General features: G+C 34.8%; 1 protein-coding gene across 2 annotated transcripts in view; it reads right to left on the minus strand.

Moving 5' to 3' along the window:
• Positions 1-26991, minus strand: part of LOC150108623 (dnaJ homolog subfamily C member 21) — a 308358-nt gene that overhangs the window by 80069 nt on the left and 201298 nt on the right. For both annotated transcript variants that reach the window (XM_090416082.1, XM_090416083.1), the window contains 2 exons: positions 24593-24711; positions 4049-4136 (listed from right to left, as the gene is read on the minus strand). In XM_090416082.1, coding sequence (XP_090272208.1) covers positions 4049-4136; positions 24593-24711 — 207 coding nt within the window. The remainder of the gene's footprint in view (positions 1-4048; positions 4137-24592; positions 24712-26991) is intronic.

Consider the following 26991-nt stretch of genomic DNA (forward strand, 5'->3'; position numbering starts at 1 on the left):
TCCTAGCCTCTTCTCTCCATGTGAATTTGTGCACATTTTTATGTTGGAACATGGTGTTAGTAATAACTAGTCCATGTCCTGAGCAGAAATCCATCAGATATTTGCCATTATTATTAGCTTTGCTCTTCTTCAAATTTTCCCAAAATATTTTTGTATGTCTCACAATCATTTCCTACTCTGCTATTTAGATCCCCAACAAGGACCAACTTTTCCTTTTTCATCGTGTCAGTTGCTTTTTCTAAAGCCTCAAAAAATTCCTCCACTTCTACCTTAGTAGAACCTTCTGTGGGACCATAGGTACAAATAAGTCTCATTGTCCAGTTCCCCATTCTCATATTTGCCCACATTACTCTACTTGAGACTGCCTGCCATTCAAGAAGATTAGCCTCGTATTCTGTGTTGAATACTATGGCTACTCCTTTTCCTTGATTGTCATTGCCTGAATATAACATTTTGTATTTATTGCTCAGAAAGATCTCACCAGTTTTGGTCTTTTTTGTTTCAGTCACCCCTATTATGTCGATCTGGTACTTATCTAATTCCTCAGCTAGCTCCATTTCTTTGCCATTCAGGCTTCTTACATCGATAGTACCGATCTTTAACTCTTTTGATGTTGAGTTGGGGTTTATTTTCAGATTTGTTCCAGTAGCTGACTTTTCGCTGTTCGCCCTGGTTCCCTGACGAAAACAACGGGGGCCTTGTTTAACTGGGCGATGCCCCAGCCGGCATGAAATTTTGTCATGTTGTACCATCATTCTATATTTTGGTTTAACCAATTAAGAATACAATTTGGTCGGCTAAATCCCAAATTGCCAGCCCATCCTCGTCCGTTCAGTATCCAAGTAGATACCCAACAGGGTGTACCACGAGAAGGTGAGGATTGGACATTAGGTCAGAAGCCCCGGTCGGTTTTCTGCATTCCTTTAAAGGCTATGTGGAGGTCTCCTCTCAGTTATACAGCCTTGACGTTATGCACTTTGGGGTGAAAAGAATAGCAGTAGTATATCGCATTGGTGGAACCGTACTCCAGGAGATTGATGAGGCCAGGGATTTGGGAGTGTTGGTGGACAGGGAATTGAAGTTTAGGGGGCACATTGCAAAAGTGACTAAAACAGCCCACCAAATCACTTGGCTTCTGAAAAATACTTTAACATGCAGAGACAAACAAGTTGTTGTTCCTCTGTATCGAGCCTTGATAAGACCCCATCTGGACTACTGTGCCATCACGAAGTAACCCTGGTGCCCATAACTGGGCACCAGGGTTTCTTCGTGATGGGGAGGAAGTGGAGAGGATCCAGAGACGAGTGACCAAGATGATAGCAGGTCTGTGGAATGAACCTTATGAGAATAGGTTGAGGATTTGTGGGTTGCAGAAATTGGTCGATAGGCGAAGGAGGGGTGATATGATTGAGACATTCAAATTACTGAAGGGTTTCTATAAGATTGATCCAGAAGATATTTTTGAAATGACTGGTAGGGGGAGGACTAGGGGCCACGAATGGAAGCTGGGCAAGAGCGTGGTTGACAAGGGTGTTAGAGCTAGGTTTTTTACTTGGAGAGTAGTGAATGAGTGGAATAAGTTTCCAGTCTGTTGTGGGTGCTACGACCATGAATGAGTTCAAGGCAAGGTATGATAGATACTGTGTGAATGTCGAATAGTTGTTCTTGACATGATGTTAGGGCCTCCCTCGATGAGTCTGTCGACTCCTTGAAGTTGCCCGGAACAATAATAATAATAATAATAATAAGAAGAAGAAGAAAGCTACAGTAATACACCATAGCAAATACAAATTCGAAAGACTATTTATGGAATCAGCCTCAGCCCTAAGAAACTCTCCACACCTCAACAAATTTGGTTGTATGCGACTGCCCCAAATTTGGGAGGCATACATCAGCAGACCTTCAGGCCAACGGCCAAGAACACCTACTTAGCCCGCTAGAGGGCACCATCAGGACTTCTAGGAGAACAATAGCTTCATCCCTTCATTCTCAGTTACTGTGTTGTAGTGCCTGCATGCACGTGCCTTTTTGTAAGTTCCTTTTGAAAATGGCAATGTGACGTTGCCGAAATATCGGAAATATTCATTAAAGTGTAATTTAATTTATATTTGGATCTACGCTGTTCAATTCCTTAAGTGATTTAGAAATGCATAACCAACGTATAAGCCTGTCTACGAGAAGAAACAAATAACAGAAAAGTATAGAGATGGAAACAAACCACAATTTAGAGCAGACAAAAAATGTTTCACACACACTAATAGCTTTATCAAGATGAAATATCAGTTATTTTATAAACATCCTCTACTCTCTGTATAACAGTAGAAGAACTGATTATTGTGATGTAGCAATAACAGATCTCATAATCTTGAGGCATAACATCACATCTATCTTAATTGTCACATTTTCTAACTGCTTAGATATCTATTGTTACAAGCAGAACTTTTGTTGACATGGAAACATGGTGGCATAATGTCATAGCCAACTTAGTCAAACTAAAGTGTAGTGAATTCCTTGGATGTATTTTTGATAGGCATCTAGCCAAATCTTCTGGATCTGGTTCCCACTGATGAGATTTCAATAAAGGTTGAAACCAGTCTGGATAGTGGCCCTTCCAACAATGCATGGCATTATAAAACCTGAAAGGATGTGTGCTTTGTATTATGGGATGCTAAGGCAATTAAGGTGAAGTCAGCCACTATATACAAGTAGCCTAGTCGTAAAGGTACTTTACATGTTTACATGCAAATTTTGTTGCTGACACTGGATAAAGGACTAAGCACAAGAATATAATTTCCTGGTTAATTTAATTTATAACCAAGTAAAAATACTTTCTACATTATCTGCATAAAGTAAAGAACCAAGGTGAATATCTCCAATTCTGACAACAGGTATAATGTCATATTCCTTCATAATGTGATCCACATAGATGATGAATAACAGTAGAGATAATCAAATGTGCACCCTTGTCTCACATTTGATTTGACATCAAATGGAGCATTTTGAACAGGTTTTCTTTTATCACCTTGTCATATGCCTTTTCAAAATCTATATTACATTTAGAGGAAAAAATTTCCTTATTATAGAGATGAATCGAATCTGGGAGACACTGTTTTTAGAATCTGCAAGACTTCAACCACATTCCCCTACCTTAATAAATATGGTTGTGTCATGCTACCAAAAATCTAGGAGATTATAAGACCACGAATCTGATAATCAAGATCTCTTTACAGTGTCCATAAAGTGTGTTGAGTTAGGATTTAAGGATTACATTCATTAGTACACATTCTATGTTTACCTTCTTTCTGTACGTCTGCAAGCACAGGTATAATTTTATTTTTATGCCTTGATGACCAAGGCAAAATATTGGATTAATAATTATCAGTTGATTAATATCCACAAATGTGCTTTTCTTTTATTGAACAAAGATGAGTGACAACAATGAAGGTATCGGCAACTGTTTTGATAATGGATCAACAGCATGATCTAAGCATACAAACACCATGATCACTATTGTTATGCTAATACTTTAATATCAGTTAAAGTTAAAAGGCTAGAAAATAATTTTTACAACACACACACACACACATGTATATATGCATACTCTTGCATAATTTGATTTACAATAGTTTTTGCAAAAACTGTTATTGCCATTCTCTTTGTATGAATTACTATGGAGAGGAGAAAAAAAAAAGCCACTGCATTGGGATATGACATCTGAGTTTCAAAAGTAGCTAGCCATACAAGCAATAAAAACTGAATTATGCAAAATTAGTTTTATATTTAAGATTCAAAAAGGAATATATTCTCTCATATACTATAGTTGCTTCTCACTATAGCAAATCCATAGGAGCCACAAGAATGTTTGATTTCAGTGGCCAGTTTGCTACACTGAATTTGCTTAAGAACAGTACCATGCCTATACAGCTCTGGATAATCACAAACAACTATGGTATCTGATATAGTGAGTGAGCATATTATAGCAATATGTGCTACAATAAAAGTCATCTGCATGTACATAAAGCATTTTAAATTATGAATAAATACTTACGCTTTGGAAGACTTAAAAATTTTATCACAAGCAGTACAATAAAGATCTTCTAAATAGAGTTCTTCTTCACTAGTGTAATCTTCCTGGCCTAATGAATGAATGAATGAACATTATTATTAGGTGCCATTACAAGCATTTAAATAATATAATTGTAATTCTCCTGATTAGCCCAAAGGTTTCAAGTAAAAAGTTGTAAGAATAACATGTAAAGTTTGGCATAAAATGTCTACATGTAGCACAGAGCGAAATCACAAAATCTTTTAGTAGTTGAAAAAACAACACTCTTTTAGTAGTTACCAGCTGGATAATCAGATAGCGATTCTGCTTTCCTACCAACAGACCATGGGTTCGAATCCCATTGCAGGCATGGATGTTGAGAATATCTTTTAAGTGGTACATGAATTTCATTTACCAAAGATATTTAGATAATTCAGCTAATGTACTACCTGAAGTAGGATAGTATGAGACTAATAATGCATCTTAAGTGGCTTGAAAAATGTTTCATTTAGTCTCCAGAAGAAGGTTTCCAGTTTATTTCATCTCTGGTACACACCCAAATGTATGAAAGGTTTGCAACATTTTATAAATGAGATTCAAAGGATATCACATGTAGCATGATAAAATACATCTCAAAGGTAGAACAAATAAACAAACAGTGCAATTATGGGAAATATGAGGTACTATTTTACATGATGCCATATTTTTTCTTTTCTTATGTGACTTTCACCTATAGTACATTATGTACTATAGTTGTAAACCTATAGAATATTTTAAATTCATTTTTACCTGGTCCAGAAACCCTGCTCTAGAGACCAAATACTGCACTTTTTTCAAGCACTTCAGGCCTCAAATAAGCAGGGCAGTGGCAGTTTTAAAAGAATAATAAGAATAAGAATTTTTAATCAGAATTTTAAAAGGCCAAACTGATATAATTAAAAGTAGAAATATTATTTGAGGTTTTTTCTTTTTGAAACTGTCTATCTGATGCTATTTCAAACAAACTATATTTTAATAATGCATTATGCTTTTCAAAGAAGGAATCTTTTGAAGAAACTTTTATCCTCAGAAAATATAATGCAGTCAACTCTCAGCAAAAGCAAAGTGTGATAAAATGAATATATATATATATATATATATATATATATTATTATTATTATTATATGACACCTTCAGGGAGTCCAAAGACTCATCAAGGGAAGGTACCTGCTCTACAGCTCTGTCTTCGCCACTCAATCCACCAACTGACCGCAACTACACCAACGCCATCTACCACAGACCACAACCACTGGTATTTCCAAAGATGATCACAAACATCCATGCCCACGGCGGGATTCAAACCCGCAGCCTTCTGGCTGGAGAGTAGATGTGCTGACAGCCTGGCTGGCCGAGTGGTTAGCACATATCCTCACCTCAACAGTGACAACAATGGCCTAAAATCTGGATGGCACATGTTCAATCCACATAACTTTTTCAAGCAGGTGACAAATAATTAAGATTTTAGGTTTCCAACAGTCTCCAACTTCAGGATTCTAAGCACAAATTAGTAAGGCATTTGTACCTATTTCAAATACAGGTACCTCAAAATAATTAGGCTACCATTAATGCTGTTAAGCATTAACCAGTGTTTCTAACTAGGATAATATGAATTATCTTCAGCTGTAAATAAAAAAGGCCCTTAACTTGGATGTAGGTTTGCCCCCCCCCACACCAGTAGGGTTAATAGTTGACCAAATTAGTGACTCTGTTATGCTGTATGAACTGTAATTAGCTTGTGTCTTTGTATATGAGAGTGCGCTCCAGGGGACACAAGCTGAATTCATATACAGTGGATGAAACATTGTGTACTTAGTTTGATTTATTTTAAATTAAATTTTGCCATATGAAGGCTATTTCATTACACTGTATATGAATTCATACTGATGGCTTATCATGTATACTGCAGGATTTTTTTTTTTTTAGTTTGTAATATTTTTATTTTATTTGTGGTTAATTCTTGCTACTATTTCATATTTCTATTTAATTTTTGCCATACTATAAAGTTCAGTACTAAACAACAGAAAATACAATAATCTACCATTCAACCAACCACATCAGGAATGCAATTTGTGGTTCTGCTAATTGAAGTATAATTACACAGTGCTGTACCAGAAGTTGGTTGAAGGTTAGATAAATGGTAGATTGCTATATTATAAATATGATATTCATCTTTATCTCTAAGAATATTCAGGTATGTTTTCAGAATTTTAACAACTAAATTAACAATCGAATTTTAGCCTTGCAAGATGGTTAGGAGAAGCTACATTTACTGTTATATATTCGTAGTTTATTTTAAAAAATATAACAAATCAAAAATACCAATATGGTTTATGAATTTTTTTTTTTAAATTTTAACATCAATCCCACACGTGAAAAGGTTGCAAAACCTCTGCTACGTATATGGACAAGTGGAATTAAAAACCTTATGATGTTTTCAATTGCAATAAGAGGGAGATGTATACTAAATTTGGTGTGCATAGCTGTTTTTATCCAGATAAAATCCACAATTTAGCAAACAAATTTTCCTGGTGTTTTTAGGATGTGTATCAAAACAACTGAGATCATACTTTTTTTTTTTTTTTTTTTAGGATAATTCTGCAAGGTCTGAGTCCCTAGGTTGGGAAAAAGGTGAGCCAAACCTTTATGATATTTTTAGTTATTATTATTATTATTACGGGCAGCTCCAAGGAGTCCTTAGACTCATCGAGGGAGGCCCAACATCATGTCAAGAACAACTATTCAACATTCACACATCTATCATACTTCACCTCATTTACAGTGATGGCACCCACAGCAGACTCTGGCAGCTTATTCCACTCATTTACCACTCTCCAAATAAAAAACCTAGCTCTAACACCCTTGCTAACCATACTCTCACCAATCTTCCATGGATGGCTCCTAGTCCTCCCACTACCAGTCCTATTCTCAAAAATATCTTCTGAATTAATCTTATAGAAACCTTTCAGTAATTTGAATATCTCAATCATATCACCCCTTTTCCGCCTATCAACCAATTTCTGCAGCCCACAAATCTTCAACCTGTTCTCATAAGGTTCATTCCATGGTCCTACTATTATCTTGGTCACTCAGCTCTGGATCCTCTCCGCCTTCTCCCCATCGAGAAGAAACCCTGGCGCCTATATCTGGGCACAGTAGTCTAGATGGAGTCTCTGCTCGTTAAAGTGTTTTTCAGCAACCAAGTGATTTGATGAGCTGATTTTGCCACTTTTGCAATGTGTTCCCTAAACTTCAACTCCCTATCCACGAACACTCCAAAATCCCTGGCCTCGTCAATCTCCTGGAGTACAGTTCCACCAATGTGATATACTGCTGCTAATCTTTTCACCCCATAATGCAAAACCTTACATTTTTCCACATTAAATTGACATCCATTCTCCTTAGCCCAGTCCTCCAAACTATCCAAATCATCCTGCAATATTTTGACATCGTGAGCATTCGCTATTGCTCTACCTAACTTTGCATCATCCACAAACAGATGCACAGTTCCTCTCAGATCCTTTCCTATATCGTTAATGAACAAATTAAACAGTAGTGGTCCAAGAACAGAACCCTGCAGCACACAAGTAGTCACAGGCCGTCTTTTGGACTCTACTCCTGAACAAACCACTCTCTGATATCTCTCCATCAACCACCCTCCTATCCATCTCACCAACCCTATGTCCATTCTCATATGCTGCAGTTTACTGATTAGAATTCCATGTGGTATCCTATCAAACGCTTTAGCAAGGTCCAGTAGAATCACTGTAAATCGGTTACGCTTATCCAGTTCAGCCGTCACTGTGTTATAGAACGTGAGCAAGTTACTGAGGCATGATCTACCCTTCACTAAACCAAGCTGTCCCCCATTTTCATCTATCCAATCTTGTATTTTCCTCCTGACTATTTTCTCAAAGACAATGACAACAATTCCTGATATGCTGATCAGCCGGTAATTTTCAACAGCAGTCTTGGAACCTCCTTTATGCAGCGGAACTATTTTCCCCTCTTTCCCCACCCCTTGGGACTAACCCACACCCGAGACTCAAATTAAACAAAATGGTCAAAGGCTCTGACAATTCTTGAGTCACTTCTTGTATGACACGAGCTGGTATACCATCCAATCCCACAGATGAATTGACATTGAGGTTTTGTAATAGATTATTCACCTCCACTTCATTCACCACAATTCCCGTATAAGCTGTTGGTTCTTCCATTTCTGCAATATCACCACCTGGATGATATACTCTTGCAAAGTGCTCACTCAGTAATTCTACTACATCAACTGATTCGGCTACCACCATACCATCGGCATTCTTTAAAAACAATCTGCCATATACATTTTTTCTTTTACTTGCAACATATCAAAAAAAAACTGTTTGGGATTCTCTTTAGGCTGCATGGCTAATGTTCTTTCATAATCCACTTTTGCTTTTCTTACCACACTTGTTACCCTTCTGGCCTGGGCTTTATACCGTTCATGTGCCTGCAAGTCACCTTTCTCCTTAAATTCTCTCCACAGTTGTTTCTTTTTTTCCAGCTCAAGCTTAATGGTGTTATTCATCTATTTAATCCCAACTTGATTTATTATTTGGACTCTAGGTATACAGTCAGCCATTGCCTCCTGCAAACACTTTTTAACCGCCTCCCATGCACTATCAACATCCAGCCCTTGCAGTTTTACATGACATGTCACCGAACCAATCAAGCTCTTAAGCTTGTCATACTTACCAGCCCGATAATTCCACATGTACCCTGTCTTAATTGTAAATTCCACACCTTTAAGTGTTTATGATAAAGCTATGACACCTTTAAGTAATTATAATACCAAATATGACAGTCCTAGCTCTTTTTTCTAAGACAATATCTATAAGCATTTAACCACCTGATGTTTTTTTTTTTTTTTTTTTTGTGTGTGTGTGTGGGTGGGTGGGTAAGGGGAATATAAAATAAATGTCTTATGATACTTTTAGTTACAATAACAAAGAGGAAAGCTGTATACCAAATTTCACAAATTAAACTCTTTTTGTTTACATGAAATTTGCAATACTTTAGTTTGGGTTCCTTTGGTAACATCAACACTTCTGTTCAAATATTTGCAAGTCTGGTTAAGCAGGATATCCTAACAAAAACTTAGTAAGTGCATTAGAATACAGCTCTTTTAAATGCATTCAAAGAAATTATGCTATCAAAAGTTAAAAGAAGTCAAGAATATGTGAAAATTCAACAAGAGTAAAGAGAAAAAAAGTTATGATATAATACCAATATTGCAGTATGTCATGTTGTACCATCATTTTTTATTTTTAGTCTATTTAGTCTTGAACAGGATAAAATTGAATTTCATATTGAAAAGAATAACATGTAAGAAAGTTTTAAAGCGAATAAAAGTTGAGCAGCTCTCAGATGTGAACTGTAGATTAAAATACACAAAGATTATTGAAGAAAAAATGAAAGAGTTTGAGAACAGGAACCAAACCTTGGAGATTCAGTGGCAAACTCTGAAGAAAACATTGATTGATTCTGCCAGAGAGGCATGTGGTGAGGTTGTCTGCAAGGATAAAAACATCAGAACTCCCTGGTGGACACAGGAAGTTAAAAAGGCAGTGAAGGAAAAGAAGAAAGCATATCAAAAGTTCCTGTCAAATACGTCAGCTTGTGCTCTTAGAGAATATAGAGACAAATGCAAGAATGCTAAACACTGTGTAAAACTAGCTAAACAAAAGTCATGAGAGGACTTTGGCAAGAATATAGAAAATAAAAATCAATAAGGTGGTAAAATATTCTGGAGGTTGTTGAAGAAGCTTAGGAATGGAGGAAAGAGTGCTGTAAAAGGAGTTAGAGATGATAAACGTGACATGAAAACGGTAGAAAAAGATACCCTTGAAGTATGGGGTAATTACTTTGAAAAACTGCTAAACGAAACAAGCTGTGATGACAGCACAGTGGTAAAAAACACTGACCAGGCATGCAGTCACGAATACATATCCATACTCGAAGTAGAAAAAGCAATCAAAGGCTTGAAATCTGGAAAGGCAGCAGGAGTATATGATATTCGACCAGAAATGCTGAAATATGGTGGTTATAAGAGTCTTACAGTGGCTGCACTGCATAGTTCAGTAAGCCTGGACAGAGGGACGAATTCCCGATGATTGGAGTAGAGCTCTCATAGTACCCATATATAAAAAGGGAAATAAAATTGCATGTGAGAATTACAGAGGTATTTCCCTACTGATTGTTCCTGGCAAGATCTATGCAAGTATACTTGAGAAACGGTTGAGAAGAATTGTGGAAGAAAAGTTTGGTGAAGAACAAGCTGGATTCAGGCCAAATAGAGGCTCTCAGGATCGGATCTTCACTTTACGACAAATAGTCGAGAAAGCATGGGAATATAACAAAGATCTGTATTTAAGTTTTGTCGATTTGGAAAAGGCATATGACAAGGTGCCAAGAGAGAAGCTATTCAATATGCTGTAGTTATATGGTGTGAATGGGGCATTATATCAAGCAATACTTAGTCTTTATTTGAGTTGTAAGTCAGCAGTTAGAATTGAAGGAAGTACAGGAAGATGGTTTAATGTTAAATCTGGTGTGAGGCAAGGATGTACATTATCCCCTCTGTTATTCATTATCTATATGGATCACATTATGAAGGAAAGTGGTATTAAACATGATATCAAAATTGGAGACGTTAATGTCAGCTCTTTGCTTTATGCAGATGATGTTATACTTCTAAATAAATCCGTAACAAGTCTGCAAGATTCTCGACTAAATTGAATAACTGTTGTAATAGATATGGTATGAAGGTCAGCAATAAAAAGACAAAGACAATGAAAATAGGCAGAATAATTGAAAATGTCAACTGTGTTGTGAATGGAGAACCTGTGGAACAAGTAAAACATTTCAGCTACTTAGGCACGATTTTTAGTGAAGATGGTAAATTAAATATAGAAATAGACAACAGAATCAGCAAAGCTGGTATGGTGGGAAGTCAACTGAATAAATTCATATGGAATAAGAGAGAAATTAGTCGGAACACTAAATTAGCTGTATACAAGACAGTGTTCAAACCAGTTTTAACTTATGGATCTGAGAGCTGGGTCAGAAGTAAAACACTTGACGAAAGACTAAAGACCGCAGATATGAGCCCTGAGAAAGATTATAGGCATGAACAGATGGCATCAATGGCAATATCATATTAAAAACCAGGATATTAGGAAAGAACTTGACATTGTCAGTATCCAGGAATGCGTTAGCAGAGCTAATCTCAGGTGGTATGGTCACTTTAACAGAATGGGCGAGGAAAGATTAGCAAAACAAGTGTTCTCTGCCAGGTTGGCAGCAAAACGACCCAGAGGAAGACCAAGATATAGGTGGATTGATACAGTACAAAGTGCCTTAGACGATAGAAATATAAGATCCGATAATGTTGGAGTCTTGACAAGTAACAGACTGATTTGGAAGAAAATTGTAGATAGGAAGTTAGTAATGATATAATTTTTTTTTCATGTAGTACTATCATATCCTATACACCCCTTGAGGGTACATGGCATGAATTTGATGATGATGATATTGCAGTATAGAATAAACTAAAACTACTGTATAATCTGACAGCTAATTTACTACTGTAAATACATTCTGCAAAGGCTGTTTTCTCAAAACAGATTTAAGTATTATACTAATACTATGCTGCTACAGATGGTGGGCAGTTCTGTATTTAAAAAATTCTATAGTTGATAATATAAACAGTCCTGTAATAGAATTTAAATATTCCTTTAATTCTTCTCTCTCAGAGACAGTGAAGATAAAGAATTGCCTAATAATCAATTTCTTGAAAAAAGTCAAATTTTGACTTATCATTTTATATCATGATAATTGTATGAATGAAAGATATTCTCACATAAAATCTTTGCATTCATTATCAGGAATTTTAGTATGGCAGGATAAATAAATTTTATTGTCAATGTCATCATTTGGTGACAATAAAATTATAACTTGATTGTAACTAACTGCAGGAGGTATTCAGTTCGGATGACGTGAGGCCATGGAAGATTACTTGATATACCGCCAAAGTAGTGGCACTTCAGGATGATCTGAATAAGCTAGAAAGATGGGGAAATGAATGGGAATTAACATAGGATGAAAAGTGTGAGGTTTGGGATCCACAGATGGTAGACTGCATCATCTATTTAAAAGAATTATAAAAACAAAGGAAAACTCATGAAAAAAATTTTTTTTTTTTTATTAATGTAGAATTTTTGCCTAAGTATAAGAGAGATTGTCAGTGCAAGATCACAAAATGGCAATTAAACAATAACAGATAATTCTAAAAAGTGCCACCTGAGTAGCTAATGTAAGATAACTAAATAAGATCAATAATTTCCTAACTTATTAAATATATATATATATATAGACAAAATAAAATTAGGAAATATTAGCAGATTTAAAAAGTACCATCTCCCCTGTTGACTTAAACAGATGCAATGGTCTATCCCTTTGTGGGAGATGGTACTTTTTAAATCTGCTAATATTTCCTAACTTCATTTTGTCTATGTATATATTTATAATTTTTTTTAATGCTTCTATGTAATAGTAGATTGGACACTAACATTGATTAAGTGCCTAGTCCAGTTTTTTTTTTTTTTGCCATTGTGCATACACCAAGAAAAGTGAGAAATGTTTTGTGCATTTCTGCACGAAATAAATATCTAAGTTAGAGCATGCCTGTTACAGAATATGGCCTATAATGGCAATGTTACATTTCTAAGAATTTGATGACTTTGAAGAAAAGAGACAAATGAAAGAAAGAATTGTTCAATGGCATCACTAACAACCCAATTGGTGATTGAATATTGCATGATGATGATGATGCTACTTTTACTGCACAAACTATGATGAGTTAATTGAAGTGATGATTATCATTTCATCAACTGCAATAGAGAGTGTTAACCACGCTGCCGGCCAAGACGTCTATAGACGTCAATGTTATCATGGATGCGAAGTGCATATTAAAATTGTAATACCATTGATATTACATTGAAATACATGATGGATACGAAGCGTATGAGGATGTGTATTTGATCCATAATGGCTGGTAAGGTGGTTAAAGGACAATGAAGATATAGAAGATTAAGAATAAGTTGAGAAAAGGCATAAAACTAAATGGAAATTTTTGTTAATTATGCAGAAACAAAGAATGTCTTTAGCAATCAAAAATCATGAAACTTACAGATTATATCCCCATTACACATATATCAAAAAGTCCCTAAAAAGCATTCCAAGTTTCTGAACTGGAGAATCCTTAGCAGATTTGAAGTCATTTGATTTTATAACTCCAAGGTTCTACTCAAGGTTTGTCAGTCCCTGATCTACAAAACAGGTGCATCTTGAAAAACATACACAGCACTTTTTTGCATAGGAAGATAAACATTACTATCAAAAGAGATATCTGTCTGGAAAACTGAAATCAAAAGAAATATAAAACATTTCATTAGTTTATATGTATTTAAAAAAGAAAAATCTCTCTAATGGCATAAAATGCTTGTCCTATTGAAATTCTACAATTTACAACTAAATCAGCTGAAATTTTACATACAGTAATCTAAATCCTTTATATTTATTTAATTGCAATTGATTTACAAAATAAGAGGCAAAGAAAAAAAAAAGTATTAGTGACAAATGGTGCAATGCCTCCACAATCTGTACCATTGTTAGTTTCAGTTCACTCACACCATATTCTGACTTACTGGAGAAAACCACTATTTTGAAAGGTAAATTTTGGTATATTTCCTTTTGTCTTTTTTTTTTTAAAACCATCAAGAATGAGATTTTGTTTCAGTGCATTGAATTTCAAAGAAAAATTTCAAATATAATGCCAAGATATAAATATGTTTAAATCTTGCTACATGGCATTTTTAGACACAGTTTATCATCATCATCATCATCATCAAATTCCTGACATACACTCTCAAAGTGGTGTACAAGATATGATAGTACTACATGAAAAATTTACATCATTAAGACACAGTTTAAGCTTTGGTAAATTGTATCCCACACTCAGAGCATCTAATTTGTTGCAGCTATAGAAATAATTCACTCAAATAAAAAAATGAGAAGTAATTTCAGTTATATATTGTCTATAATTGGTAATGAAGGGGAGAGAACAATTTGTTGGTTTACTATTAACCTTTTCAGTTGGTGAACAGCTTTTGTGAAAAAACATTACATAACATCCAAGTACAAATCAGTGTCTACAAATTTTTATTTAAGTTAGTTAAAGAAACAATTCCTCAATTGATATGCAAAGTATATGTGCATACATGTGTGTGTGCACTGATACCATTATCAGCAATCTGTATCCCCCCCCCCCACCCTCTCCTAAACTATATTGCCAGAAAAATGCTTACAGGTATAACAATCACAGAATGAGAATAAATTCTGATGCAAGGAAGCAAAGCTTATGTAGCATCAACATTGGAACACAAACATCCTTGAGGGGCAAATGCTTCTATTGATCTCAACATTTAATGGTAAACATAAAAAGGGAATGAATAAACTGTGACATTGTTCAACTTTGATAAAGCATTTTGACAGGATATTATATGAAACACTGTTACATAAAATAGAGGATGTAGGATGAATATAAAAACTAACCAGTGACAAAAACTCCTCCTTTTTATTCTCTATACTTCTAGTTTTAGTATATAGAAACTGTAGCATCTCCTTCGATCACAACCACCTTTACATCGTAAATTGACTACCTTATATGATATTGTTGCCTGAGAGACTAGACTCCACATTTTTGTACATCAGGGTGGATAGAGGCAAGTGTATCCACCCTGACTTTATGCTTCTGCATCCGCAGTGAACAAAGCACTCTCTAGACACCTAACTCTGAATCCACCAGCATTATGCAAATCCTTCCGTTTATCGAACTCAGACCATAGGTCCAAAAATTCTGCATCATTCCTTCTGACAACCTATGTATTAGTTCATCAGCTATCATCACCTTCTTTCTCAGTTTGTCTCTATCATAGCATCGCAGCAGACTTACAAACTTCATCCTCTCGCTCTTCCTTATCGCTTCCTGCAATAATTCTTTCATGTTCTCCCTTATACAATATTTTTCACCTCTCAGGTCAATAACATTTTGAGTCCTAGACCTACTGTAAATATATATATATGTAGTGATGTATATTTACATCAATAGGACTCAAAATGTTAATACCAGTGAAAATAATTACTAATAACTTGCTGGCCTGGTTGGCCGAGTGGTTAGCATATCTGCTCTCCAACCAAAAGGCTGTGGGTTTGAATCCTGCCATGGGCATGGATGTTTGTGACTGCTCTGTGAAAATACTAGTGGTGGTGGTTGGTGGTAGATGGCATTGGTGTAGTTGGTGAATTCAGTTGTAGAGTAGGTGCCCTCTCTCAATGAGTCTCTGAACTCCCTGGAGGTGTCACATAATAATAATAATAATAATAATAATAATATTGTTATTAATTTTTGCAGCAGGAAAACAAGATTTTGTTGTGTTTTCATGAAATACTCCTCTTTCATATAAAAAAAATTAATCTTCTTATGCTCTCTCTCATTTATTTATATGATCTTCTTTTTTTACCTCAAACCGCTTACTTTTTCCCCCCTCTTTTCCATTTGGTTAATCTCGTGCTTTGTACTGTGAAGGACTACCTACATCAGAGTGAGCTATTTCCTTATTCAGATCTACATTCTCCTGACTTTCTGCTATCACATTTTCAATATTAGCACCGACATTAGCATTTTCCAGTCTTTTATCAATATTCTTTGTTCTACTAATTACATAATCTGTTCTCTCCACACTCACTCTCAGAAGTGAGTGTGGAGAGAACACACTCACTCTCAGAACACATAACTATGCATTCATTCACCAGTTTCACTCTCTTTTCATAAATCAAAAATTAAACCCTTTAATTTTTGAAATACATTTCACAAATTTTACATTGGACAAAATCACAAATTTAACTCAGATCTTGGCTGCCATTGTGCTACATTGGTGTCATACAGACAATAACATATAAGTATATATACTTTAAGGAAGTATACACAGCTTATTTAAATCTAAATAACTCAGTCTATCATGCACACTTATAAAACAGATAAAACAATATTAACTCAGTATTAGCAAAAATAATTTATCTTTCAGCCTTATAAACTGACAATGTTCACTAATATCCAATTATGAATAATTATTTTTCAGAAGCTATGGAATTGCTGATAAATATGTGAAAAGAATAAAAGAAATTTATAAAGAAAGTAAAAGTCGTGTTACTCCACAGCAACTCCGCTGAGAATGATTTTGAAATAAGGACTGGCGTGAAGTGGCTTATAATGTTAGGCTTATTTTTTTTTACAGATGTGTTATATGAGGGGGGGGTGAAAAGTTCTCATAAACACTTAGAACAAAAAATAGCTTAAACCCTTTAACCCCCCCATGTTTCATGAAACTGTAATAATTTGTTACTTTTCTTCTAGGATATAAAAGACATTGAAGGCTATGAAGAAAAATTTATGAAGACTTCTGACAAATTTCCTGTGAGAACACAGGATGTGATGTTGTGAGAGATGAACGTTTCGCAGAGAACAATGTCACGTGTACTAACTGATGACCTGGGGTTAGAGTATCATTATTCTACTGGACACTTCCTAACACCAAAACTTATGCAACAGAGAGTGATAAAATCAAAAGGCACTTCTCTGGCAGTATGTGAACAACAGACACAGAAATATCCTCTTCAAAGATGAGAAAATTTTCACCTAAAGAGTTGTTTGACCAAAAAAAATGATCAGTTATATGCCTCCGGATGGTCACACAGCATGTGCCATAAGACTCAAGATTCAGAGAGGTCATAACTCTACATCAGCAATGGTTTGTTTGGGGGTGATGTATCAGGGAGGAGGGGTATCCAAGTTGCATTACTGCAAGAAAGGGGTCAAAACCTCCACCAAAGAGTGTCAAGACTCCATGCTGAAACCTGTGGTATAGACCCTGAACAACTTGTTTCAAAGTAGGCAGTGGTCCTTCCAACAGGGCTCAGTCTCTACACACAAGGCGAGGACTACACAACAGTGGTTGGTGGCAAATGTGACTAACCACACATCACCATCTCATTGGCTATCTGAAGTTCCAATTTGAATCCATTGGGCTTCAAATTGTGTTCTGAACTTAAGAGAGTAGCCTGCAAGAAATGACACCCTGGAATCGCCAGCATGAAGGTGAATTTGGAGTAAGCAGTGTTTCCGTTGGATGTTGTGTGTGTTTCATTGATATGTGGTTTCACAGACTTTGGGCATGCATGAAGGCAAAAAGGATACATTTTGAACATCGAGTGCTGCTATATGCATGACTTATTTTTAATGGTTACACTTACATAAACAATCACATCATCATCCAGGTCCAACAGTATGGCATTTTAAAAACACCTATACACATGGCCAGTCATTTGTTCTAATGATATAGCTCTGTCCACAGAACTCCAATAAATATCTGTGCCATATTTTCTTGGCTGATGGCTACAATTCCTACAAAATAGAAAAAATACTAGATAGCCCCATTACTTCTCCCTCCTCTAATACACAGGAACACAACATTACCATTTCTATTCCCTATATCAGAGGTACATCAGAAAAGATAGCCCAAGTATTAATGAAACATGGCCTTTTGCACCACATTCAAACCTCGTGTTAAATTAGCAACACAGATCTGCTTGCCTAAGAATAAACTTCACTCTCTAGCACACCCTAGAGTGTATGAAGTTTCTTGTGACTGTGACTTGGACTACTATGGGAAGGCAGGAAGATCTGTTAACATCCACCTGGAAGAACATAAAAAATATGTTTGCTACCATTATTATGGCAAGTCAGGTCTGGCAGACCATGCTTTGAACAACTCTTCACACAGGGTTAGATGGAAGAAAAGTAATGTACTATTCAGAAGTCATTACATTTACATACCTGAAAGATTATTTTTTGAGTCGGCCATGGCTATGAAAAATTCTCCTAACCTGAACGAATATGGTTGCATTAATTTGCCAAAAATTTGGGAGGCTATTATCTTAAGAGCAACTCCCACATTAATCATAAAAAACAAATATTTTATGATAAAATATTTGTTTTTATCATAAAATATAAGCAAGTTAATAAAAAGATGTTTTATTAACTTGCTTATATTTGAATATAAGCTGAATTTCAAATCATCATCATGAGTAAAAGACCTGAAGTCCTATTTTGGCACCCTCTTTTTACAACATCAGAGGGTGCCAAAATAGGACTTCAGATCTTTTGTCTGTTACAATTGCATTGTTTCACTTACTCATGATGATGATTTGAAATTCAGCTTATATTCAAATATAAGCAAGTTAATAAAACATATTTTTATAAAATAGTTCATTTGGTGTTATTAATACTATTAAAAATAAGCCATGAATAACCATCAACACCTAAGCCTATCTGTTAGATAGGTTGTTATATCCACATTATAATATGCACATTATATGTGGTTTGTATGTGCTGAATGTTGTAAATGACTTATTGAAAAAGTAAAGGTTTGCACTGTCACTGAAGTTGCAACAGTACTTATGACTAGACTAGGCATAAAGTTTACTTTAACATGAAAAATACCCTGAATTTATTTCAAAATCAAATAATCATTAGGTAATAACATAATAATTAAACTATATCATCAAGTGAGATGTTTGTGAAGAGTGAAACTAATTAAAAGTGAGAACTAATTGAAAGATCTGTAGGTTGAAAAGATAATTCTAACATATTTTATTCTCGAAATCCCTGAAATTTTGATGAAGGAAGATGAATTGCCAGTAAATGTGGAGAGAGGCTTGGACAAATGTTATGCGAATTTATAGGTTAGACAACATATACAATTAACAATTGGTCTTAAAGGAACATAACCATAAAGTCGGGATGATTGAGACCTTCCGGACATGATGAACATCAACTTTTTGATATTATCTTCATCCCAAGACTGAATTCTGTCCAGAAGAATATAAAGTTTGTTGATTTGCAATTGAGATGGATCTCTGGAGATGCATCTATATGTGAAACGATCCTGAAGTAGGAGATTAAATTTTCTAAAATATTTGTTTTTGTCATAAACTGCAACTGCATGCCCTTTGTCAGCTTTGGTTATCACTATGTTCTCATTGCATTTAAGTGATGATAAAGCTGGAACTTTAATGAGGACATGCAAAAGTTGTACTCCTTAATTATAGACGTTGATAGGAAATTTCTTATAAGATATAAACATGGAAAACATAAAAATTGTTTAAACTGTTGTCAAAACTGATGATAGTTATTTAGTAACTTAGTTACAGGGATGGTTGACTGAAAGGTGCCAAGCCAGTGAGTTGTGTACTGATGTCAGTGTTCCAAAAAAGGAAGATGAGTGGGATACCACAGGGTTCTGTTTAGGGCCCACTGTTGTTTAAATTATATATCAATGATATAGTTCACAGCATGTAAGGAAGTTCTGATGTGTTGTTACAGGACGATTTGATTGGATTGGTGCTATTGGCTGAAAAATGGGGGGATTCATTTCAATGTTGCTAAGTGTAAGGTTATGCAGTTTGGCCAGAGAAGATGGAATGAGGCATTGGTACACCCAGGGAGGGGGCCAAGAGGCTCTGGCCCCCCCAAAAGAAAAAGGAAAGAAGACTAGAAAAATTTTCAAAAATCTTTTCCTAATTAAAATTATTTTTTTAAAATTTATGTTGTGTCGTGTCTTTTATTTCTATACTACTTATGAATTAGTGGTCATGTAAGGTGGGAACACCCTCTGGCTCTCAGAAATCACGGCTGTTGTGAACGCAAGGCGAACGAAGTAGTGCTCGGGCGATACTTTGTTTGCCCGAAGCCGGGCCATAGATCACAGCAATCATGTATCATGTATTGGCGATCACTGCAGATGCTCAGTCATAGGTCATATGCAAGGCGTAGTGTGTATTCTCAAATCGTCTACTCAACTCCCCACCCCCCACAAGATTAAATCATGAGTGTTAGTCCCTCCCCGAGATTAAATCCTGAGTGTGCCACTGGAATGAGGGTTACCATATTGGAGGTTTACCATATTGCAAAAGTGTCAGGGTTATACAGAAAATTGCTGCTAAAATGCAAAGGATGCTGATATGTATAGATAAGGAGGTAATAGTTTCATTGTATAAGGCACTAATTAGGCCTAATTTAGATTTCGGTACATAGACCTGGTCATCTGGCTATATTAGTGATAAGAAAACAATGGAGAAAGTGCAGAGGTGAATAACTAAGACTGCTTCAGAACTCTGGAATATTGAGAGAATGTGGTCTTTAGATTTTGGCAAATATGAGGAGGAGGGCTGATACGATTGAGACATGTATGTTGGTATGAGGTGTTGGATTCTAATTATGTAGAAAATAGAATAAATATTATTTGATTCAGAATCCAACATGAATTTCCATTACAAAGGCTGCGTTGTAAATATTATTTATTGTAAATAACGTAAATGTAATTTGATATCATATAACTACCTTAATTATATCAATTATTTAATTATTTAATCAAAGAAATGTGTTAATGGTAAATAGATTCTGTATTAATTATTGTTAAGCTATTTTATTTATTGTTATGTCAATATTATAGAAACTTATATTTGCAATATTAACTACGCATTTATTGAAAAGCAAATATTCTAATTATTCATATTTGTGTATAAAGCTTAACGTTATGTAATCACTCATGTAGTAGTAGAGCGTTGTATTACATTAGCGAAATGTTTGCGTTTAGTTTGTTGTCATGGAGACGCATGAGTAAACAACACGGGTCGAAGAGAACGTGGCATTCGAACGGGGGGGAAAAAGAAGTGAAAGTATATAGAAAAAAGAGAATTGAGATTTTATTAGTAAGAGAGAGAGAGGAGAGAGTTTTGCGGAACCAGTAGGAAGGTAGCATACAAGCAAAGAAGTGGAAGTAAATTATAAATTCTTTAGGGCAGAAATTCATGAGAATAGTGTTCGGAAGTGAACCAAAACGTAGTGAATCATAAAGTTTAATATTATAAGTGAAATCAGCTGTTGTTGTGAGGAAGAGTTGATGCCGTAATCAGATAACAAAGAACTGGACATTCAATGGGAAATTCTGATTAATTCCAGTTAATCTAAGATTACGACTTAATTATATGTTGCCCTGGGAAAAAGGCTATATTGATTAGTTGGAGAAAAATAAACAAGAAAGGATATCAGTGCCTTATAGCTGTTGTTTAGAATAGTGAAGTGCGATAACAGTAGTACAGTTTAAACGGTGGAGAATTTTTATTGTGTGTGTTCCGCTAACGTAAATAAGTTAATTCATAAGTGTACTCACAGTGAGTTGATGTATTGAAGATTGTAACTGGTAAGATTAGTCATAGTTGTTTGTTTGTGCTAACATTAACTGTAATATAACTTCGAAGCTCAAAGTCCGGAATAAGTTTGCTTGGAACATTGTCTACCTAGATGAGTGCCTGCTGTGAATATAAACATTGAGCTGACAGATTTGTAGAGACTGAATAAATGTGAAGTTTGTTATATTAACTTGAGTTAAGAAGACATGTGTTTTTGAAGTTGTGAATTGTATATGAAAGTTTAGTACATCGAATTGGCATGAGAGACTTGGCGAGTTGTGTTAAGTAGATTGTGTTGTTTCAATTTAAAGTTGAATTCATGTATTTGTCATATATCATATATTAAATGTTTTATTTTGTTAATCTAAATATTGTGTTTGCCTGAATTTCTTCTTACTGCACCGTTCACAAAAATTCGGATCTAGCGGGAATCCCAGAAGGAAAGAAAATAAATACCATCGGCCTGAATGAGTGAAAAGACTGCTAACTAATTTTGAATTAATCTTACTAATTCATATAGACTTATCTAAGGATAGAGTGGCGCAGTATAATAGAAATTTCTCTACCCTTAGATCAGTGATTAATTTGCAATTAGTTTTCCTTTATTTTATGAAAGTGACTTTTAGCAAGATGGCGGATTTAGAATATAACATGAAAATAGAACGTCACGACAGAGGAACCAATCAAATATACGCAGGTGATACAAGAACAATCACTGGAAAATGTAAAAAAGCACTAAATATTCCATGATTCGATATAACACAGCTGATTCAATTTATCGCTGTATTTCCCATGATTCGTATATGATACGATTATTCCTGAACCAATCAGTGAAAGGTGATGATTCATAGTAGCACTGTAATTCCCCTAAACCCTAAATCTATGATTGTCCCATGCATTTGCTTTCCTTGTACATCGTGTAGTTGTTCAATGGAAGTGAAACAGCATCCATGCTATCAATTTATTGACCAAGGAAATCAACAAAAATTCTGTTCGTTCATTAAAAATTAATCATTGCTATCATTTTTTAAATTATTCAAAATGAGTGGGTGTAAAGATGATAAAACAAAATTGATATGAAAAAACATTTTGCTCAATATTAAAATGCAGGTGCTGAGGTGATTAGAAAAAGGTGAACGTCAAGTTGACATTGGAGCAGCTTTAAATTTGTCTACTTCTACTATATGAACGATTTAAAAAAAACAAGGACAAAATTAAGTGTTCAGCAACTGCAACCACAACCACAATGTCTTCTGCAACAAAGGTAACCTGATCCAGAAGCAATGTTTTAGAGGAAATGGAGAAACGTCTTTCCATTTTTGGATTGATGATGAAACCGAATGCAACATGCCATTAAGTCAGGCAATAATCATGGAAAAGGCCAGAAGTATTTCACATTCAAAACAAAGACAGAATATGAGCAAAAACTTTGCAGCTAGCAGAGGTTGGTTCAATAGATTTAAAAAAAGAAACAACCTCTGACAATTGCTTAATGAGAGAAAAAGAAAACAAATACACTAGATGACTTCATCACTAAAAAATCAAGAATTTCAGAAGAGCTAGAACCTTCGACAGCACAAAAATAAACTTTGTATTTTTGTGTAAATATGCATATGTGTTATGTATATTTTGCAAATTAATATAAAAATAACTTAAAATTAAAGTAAAACTTGTTTATTCTTGGTTACATGTTCTCCCCCATCCCTATTTACTATGTATTTTAATACACCATTTATGACCCCATTTAACACTGTTCTTTTTAGCGCTGTCTTCTAGGAACACATCCTGAGTGTTAATCGAAGTATTACTGTACTTTAAACACATAAAAAAACTTTTGAAATTTCTGAAAAGCAAGTAACCAATAATAAGTTGAGATGTTACATTTTGAATGTTACTGAAAAGTTTAAATACTTGAAATAATATTTTATGTAAATAACTGAAATAATATTTTAAGTACTTTTCATGATTCTTATTTAGTGCATGGGTAAAAATATAACAAATTAATGACACTATTTGAGTGCAAGTGCACGTTTCTGAAGCCTCCAGGGAAGGTGTGTGTGGGGCAGTCATCAGTGATATGATGACTAATAGCTGGGGTGTTGGTAGATTGAATCTTGGAGGTTTAACCCATTGGATCTGTGAATAGGTACTTGGTAGTTTCTAGTTCATTCCAGAACTTTCTCTCCATCTGTCCTGGGGTGGTATGCCATATGGGAGATTTGGAAGTAAGACGAAAAGCTGGAGGTGAAGAAGTATCTTAATGTATGGGAAGAATGCTGTTATTTTTGATTTTTAATATTTGATATACTTCAAACAAGAATGTACATCTTTGTAAACAATACAAAGATAATCTGAACTGGAGTGGTCCTAATTTTAAGGAGAATAGATTTTAATGATATAGCTACAATGTATAAGCCCACACAATAGCAACAAATGCAAAATGCTGAAAGGAAGGTTCTAATGAATGATGTGTTGTGTTATACACATTCTTTGGATCTAATGGTCACCTTTTGGTCCAAGAAGGCTGGATAATAAAATTTGGATTATTTGCTGTGATTTGGACTAAGGCCACTGGCTGTAGCATGCAGAACTCTGAAAGTGATATTTAGAGCTATTTCTTATTATTTACACACTGGCAAATCTATGAAAGCATCATCCTGCTGGTAAACAGTATGCTACAAATTAAAAATTCTTGTAGACTAAAGATAATAATGTTATGGCAATGTCATGAAGAGAGCATGGAATGCTGGTCTCAATTCAATGGAGCACTGCTTTTTAGTGAGAGGAAAAATATTAGCTACCTGTTACCATAAATCAGTGTAGCATCTTCATCACCATCATCTAAAGCCATAGATGGACTAATATGCTGACTATAAATATTCACATAGAAGTTACTGGTATCAAAAACATTTTTGAGAGTAAAAACTCTCAAAAGTGTTTTTGATATCTAACTTAGATTAAAATAAATATTTTACAGCTTGCATTGCATGCATACAATCTGTAATTCATTCTTAATTAATTTGATTTGTTTTTATGGAGACAATAAATGCTATAAGTAATGTAAGAAACATAATGCACTGAATGATAACTTAAGAGTTATAATACCTGAGTTTGAATTTGAATCACTACCAAATTCCTCATCCAAAGTAGCCTCTATCTCTTGAAGATGTTCTTCTAAGTGACTCATAGAGGACCACTCAGCTTCTTGATAATTTTCTAGATTTCTAGAATTAAATAACAGAAATATAATAAAAAAAAATGATGAAAAAGATTCAGCCTTATTTAAGTTTTAGAAAAGCAATGGCTGAGAAGGGTTGATGCAAAGGACTTTAACAAGAACCCTAGTAAGACTATGATTCTTGAAGTTCTTCAAAGACATAGAATGGCCTGAAAAATAAGTTTATCTTAATGGAAAAATAATTGTGGAGGTCAGAAAATTTAATTGTGAAGGATCATGAAGAACTGCTCTTCAGAAGACATCAAAAGAAGAAGAGAAGAAATGGCTAGGATAGCCAGATTCTGTGTTTGGAACCGATCATAATGTTCAAAAGAACTATATTTTATTTTTATAGCTGATTTATCATTCTTTTTAAAATATAATGCAATTCCCACAGATATTAACTTAAAGCTACAATCACAGACTAGTTAAAGTCTGAAATGATAGATCAATCACTCCAGAAACAAAGTTAACGATTGTGAATTAGTCGTTATTTCAGTAGCAACTTATGAATGTGTAGTCTGATAAGAAAAGGATAATTGCTTTTGGGATGTGATGTTAAGGAGAGGCTGTTGAGAGGTTCTTATATTGAAAAATGGACAAACAGATGGGTATTAGCAAAGAGCAGTAGAACTTTGAGATTCCTTAAATACTCTGGGTACACAGAAGGACTGGAAAGGGATGTCTTAAAACACTAATATACAGTAAAGTACTGGGGGGAAAAAGAAGAATTGGCATATACTCAATGAAATGGAGGGATAGTCTGTCAGGAATGAGAGGAAGTCAAATAGTTGAAGATGACTAATATTCAAGTTACAGTGGTGTCTTGAAGGTGGATGACAACCAAATTTTGGAAGAAATAACTACTCTACAGCAACTGAGCTTCTCTACTGGATAAACTTTTATTAACAGTTCAAAAGTTGTATTTTTAAGGAAATTACAACTTAGACTAAAATAACTTTAATTAATACTCTCAGATGAAAGTTTATTTTTCACTTGGTTAGACTATAATAAATTTAGTTTAATCCTTTATCCAAGTGTGAGCAAACAAAGTTTACGCCTGAAAGTATCTTCAGGACTGGAGTCAGGTAGTGCAACACCAGGCAACTCGTAGCAAAGGTGGACCAAGCTAACATCACTCCTATCTCAGTATCTCCCATAATGCAAAACACATCTCCTTGCGAATATGTATAATGTTATGCATTAAGGGAAGGGCCACTACCCAGACTAGTTTTGACCTTTATTGAGGTCTCTTCAGTGGGAGCCAGGCCAAGACATGGAGATACCAGGCAGAAGCAATAGCGAGGTCATCTTTACCTATAGGAGTTGCCAAAAGGTGTGCCACCTTTTTATTAAATTACTCTGGATTTAGAGAAAGATGTTGAAAGTTTATTTTTCACTTGGTTAGACTATAGGCCACTACCCTTCCCTTAATATGCATTAAGGGAAGGGTAATGGCCCTTCCCTTAATGTATAACATTATACATATCCGCAAGGAGATGTGTTTTGCATTATGGGAGATACTGAGATAGGAGTGATGTTAGCTTGGTCCACCTTTGCTACGAGTTGCCCGGTGTTGTACTACCTGGCCCCAGTCCTGAAGATACTTTCAGGTGCAAACTTTGTTTGCTCACGCTTGGATAAAGGATTAAACTAAATTTATAATACTCTCAGTATTTTAGCAAAGTCAAATCGCCTTTATCATGGAACAAAAATATACATGCATGCATGTATCTTATGTTTTTGTTCCCTGATGATGGCAATTTGACTTTGAAAATACTGGAAATATTAATTAAAGTTATTTTAGATAATATTTTAGTCTAAATTGTAATTTTCTTTAAAATACAGCTATGAATAGTCAAATCATAAGCCAGACTTAGCAGTTCAAAAGCATAACAGTATGTAAAAACTTAATAAAAAAAAAAAAGAGTAGATGAAGATCATTTAAATGCAAAACTATATAAACATGGGAGGCAAACTGTTTGTTTCATTGGTCTGCAATAGTATCATAGCAGCTAACATTAACTATACAAATTGCCATGGTGGATGAATAATATCAGCCATATTAAACTTCATGTTATTTGAATGGTATTCTTTGCATTCATGATATGATTGAAGGCTAAACATATCATAGTCAGCAGGAAGGTTAAACAACAAATATTTCTCACTTTATAAATTTTTGTATCAGGAATAAATAACCTTCACTATGATTTATGCTGAATACATATTTAACAATTTTTGGTAGGCTTAAGCTTGAAATACAGGCATCTGTCACACTAGCCATAAC

The sequence above is a fragment of the Typopeltis vanoorti genome, chromosome 3 (genome assembly GCF_054136105.1).
Source record: "Typopeltis vanoorti isolate ZY-2024b chromosome 3, IOZ_Tvanoo_1.0, whole genome shotgun sequence".
In the NCBI taxonomy this organism is placed as follows: Eukaryota; Metazoa; Arthropoda; class Arachnida; order Uropygi; family Thelyphonidae; genus Typopeltis; species Typopeltis vanoorti.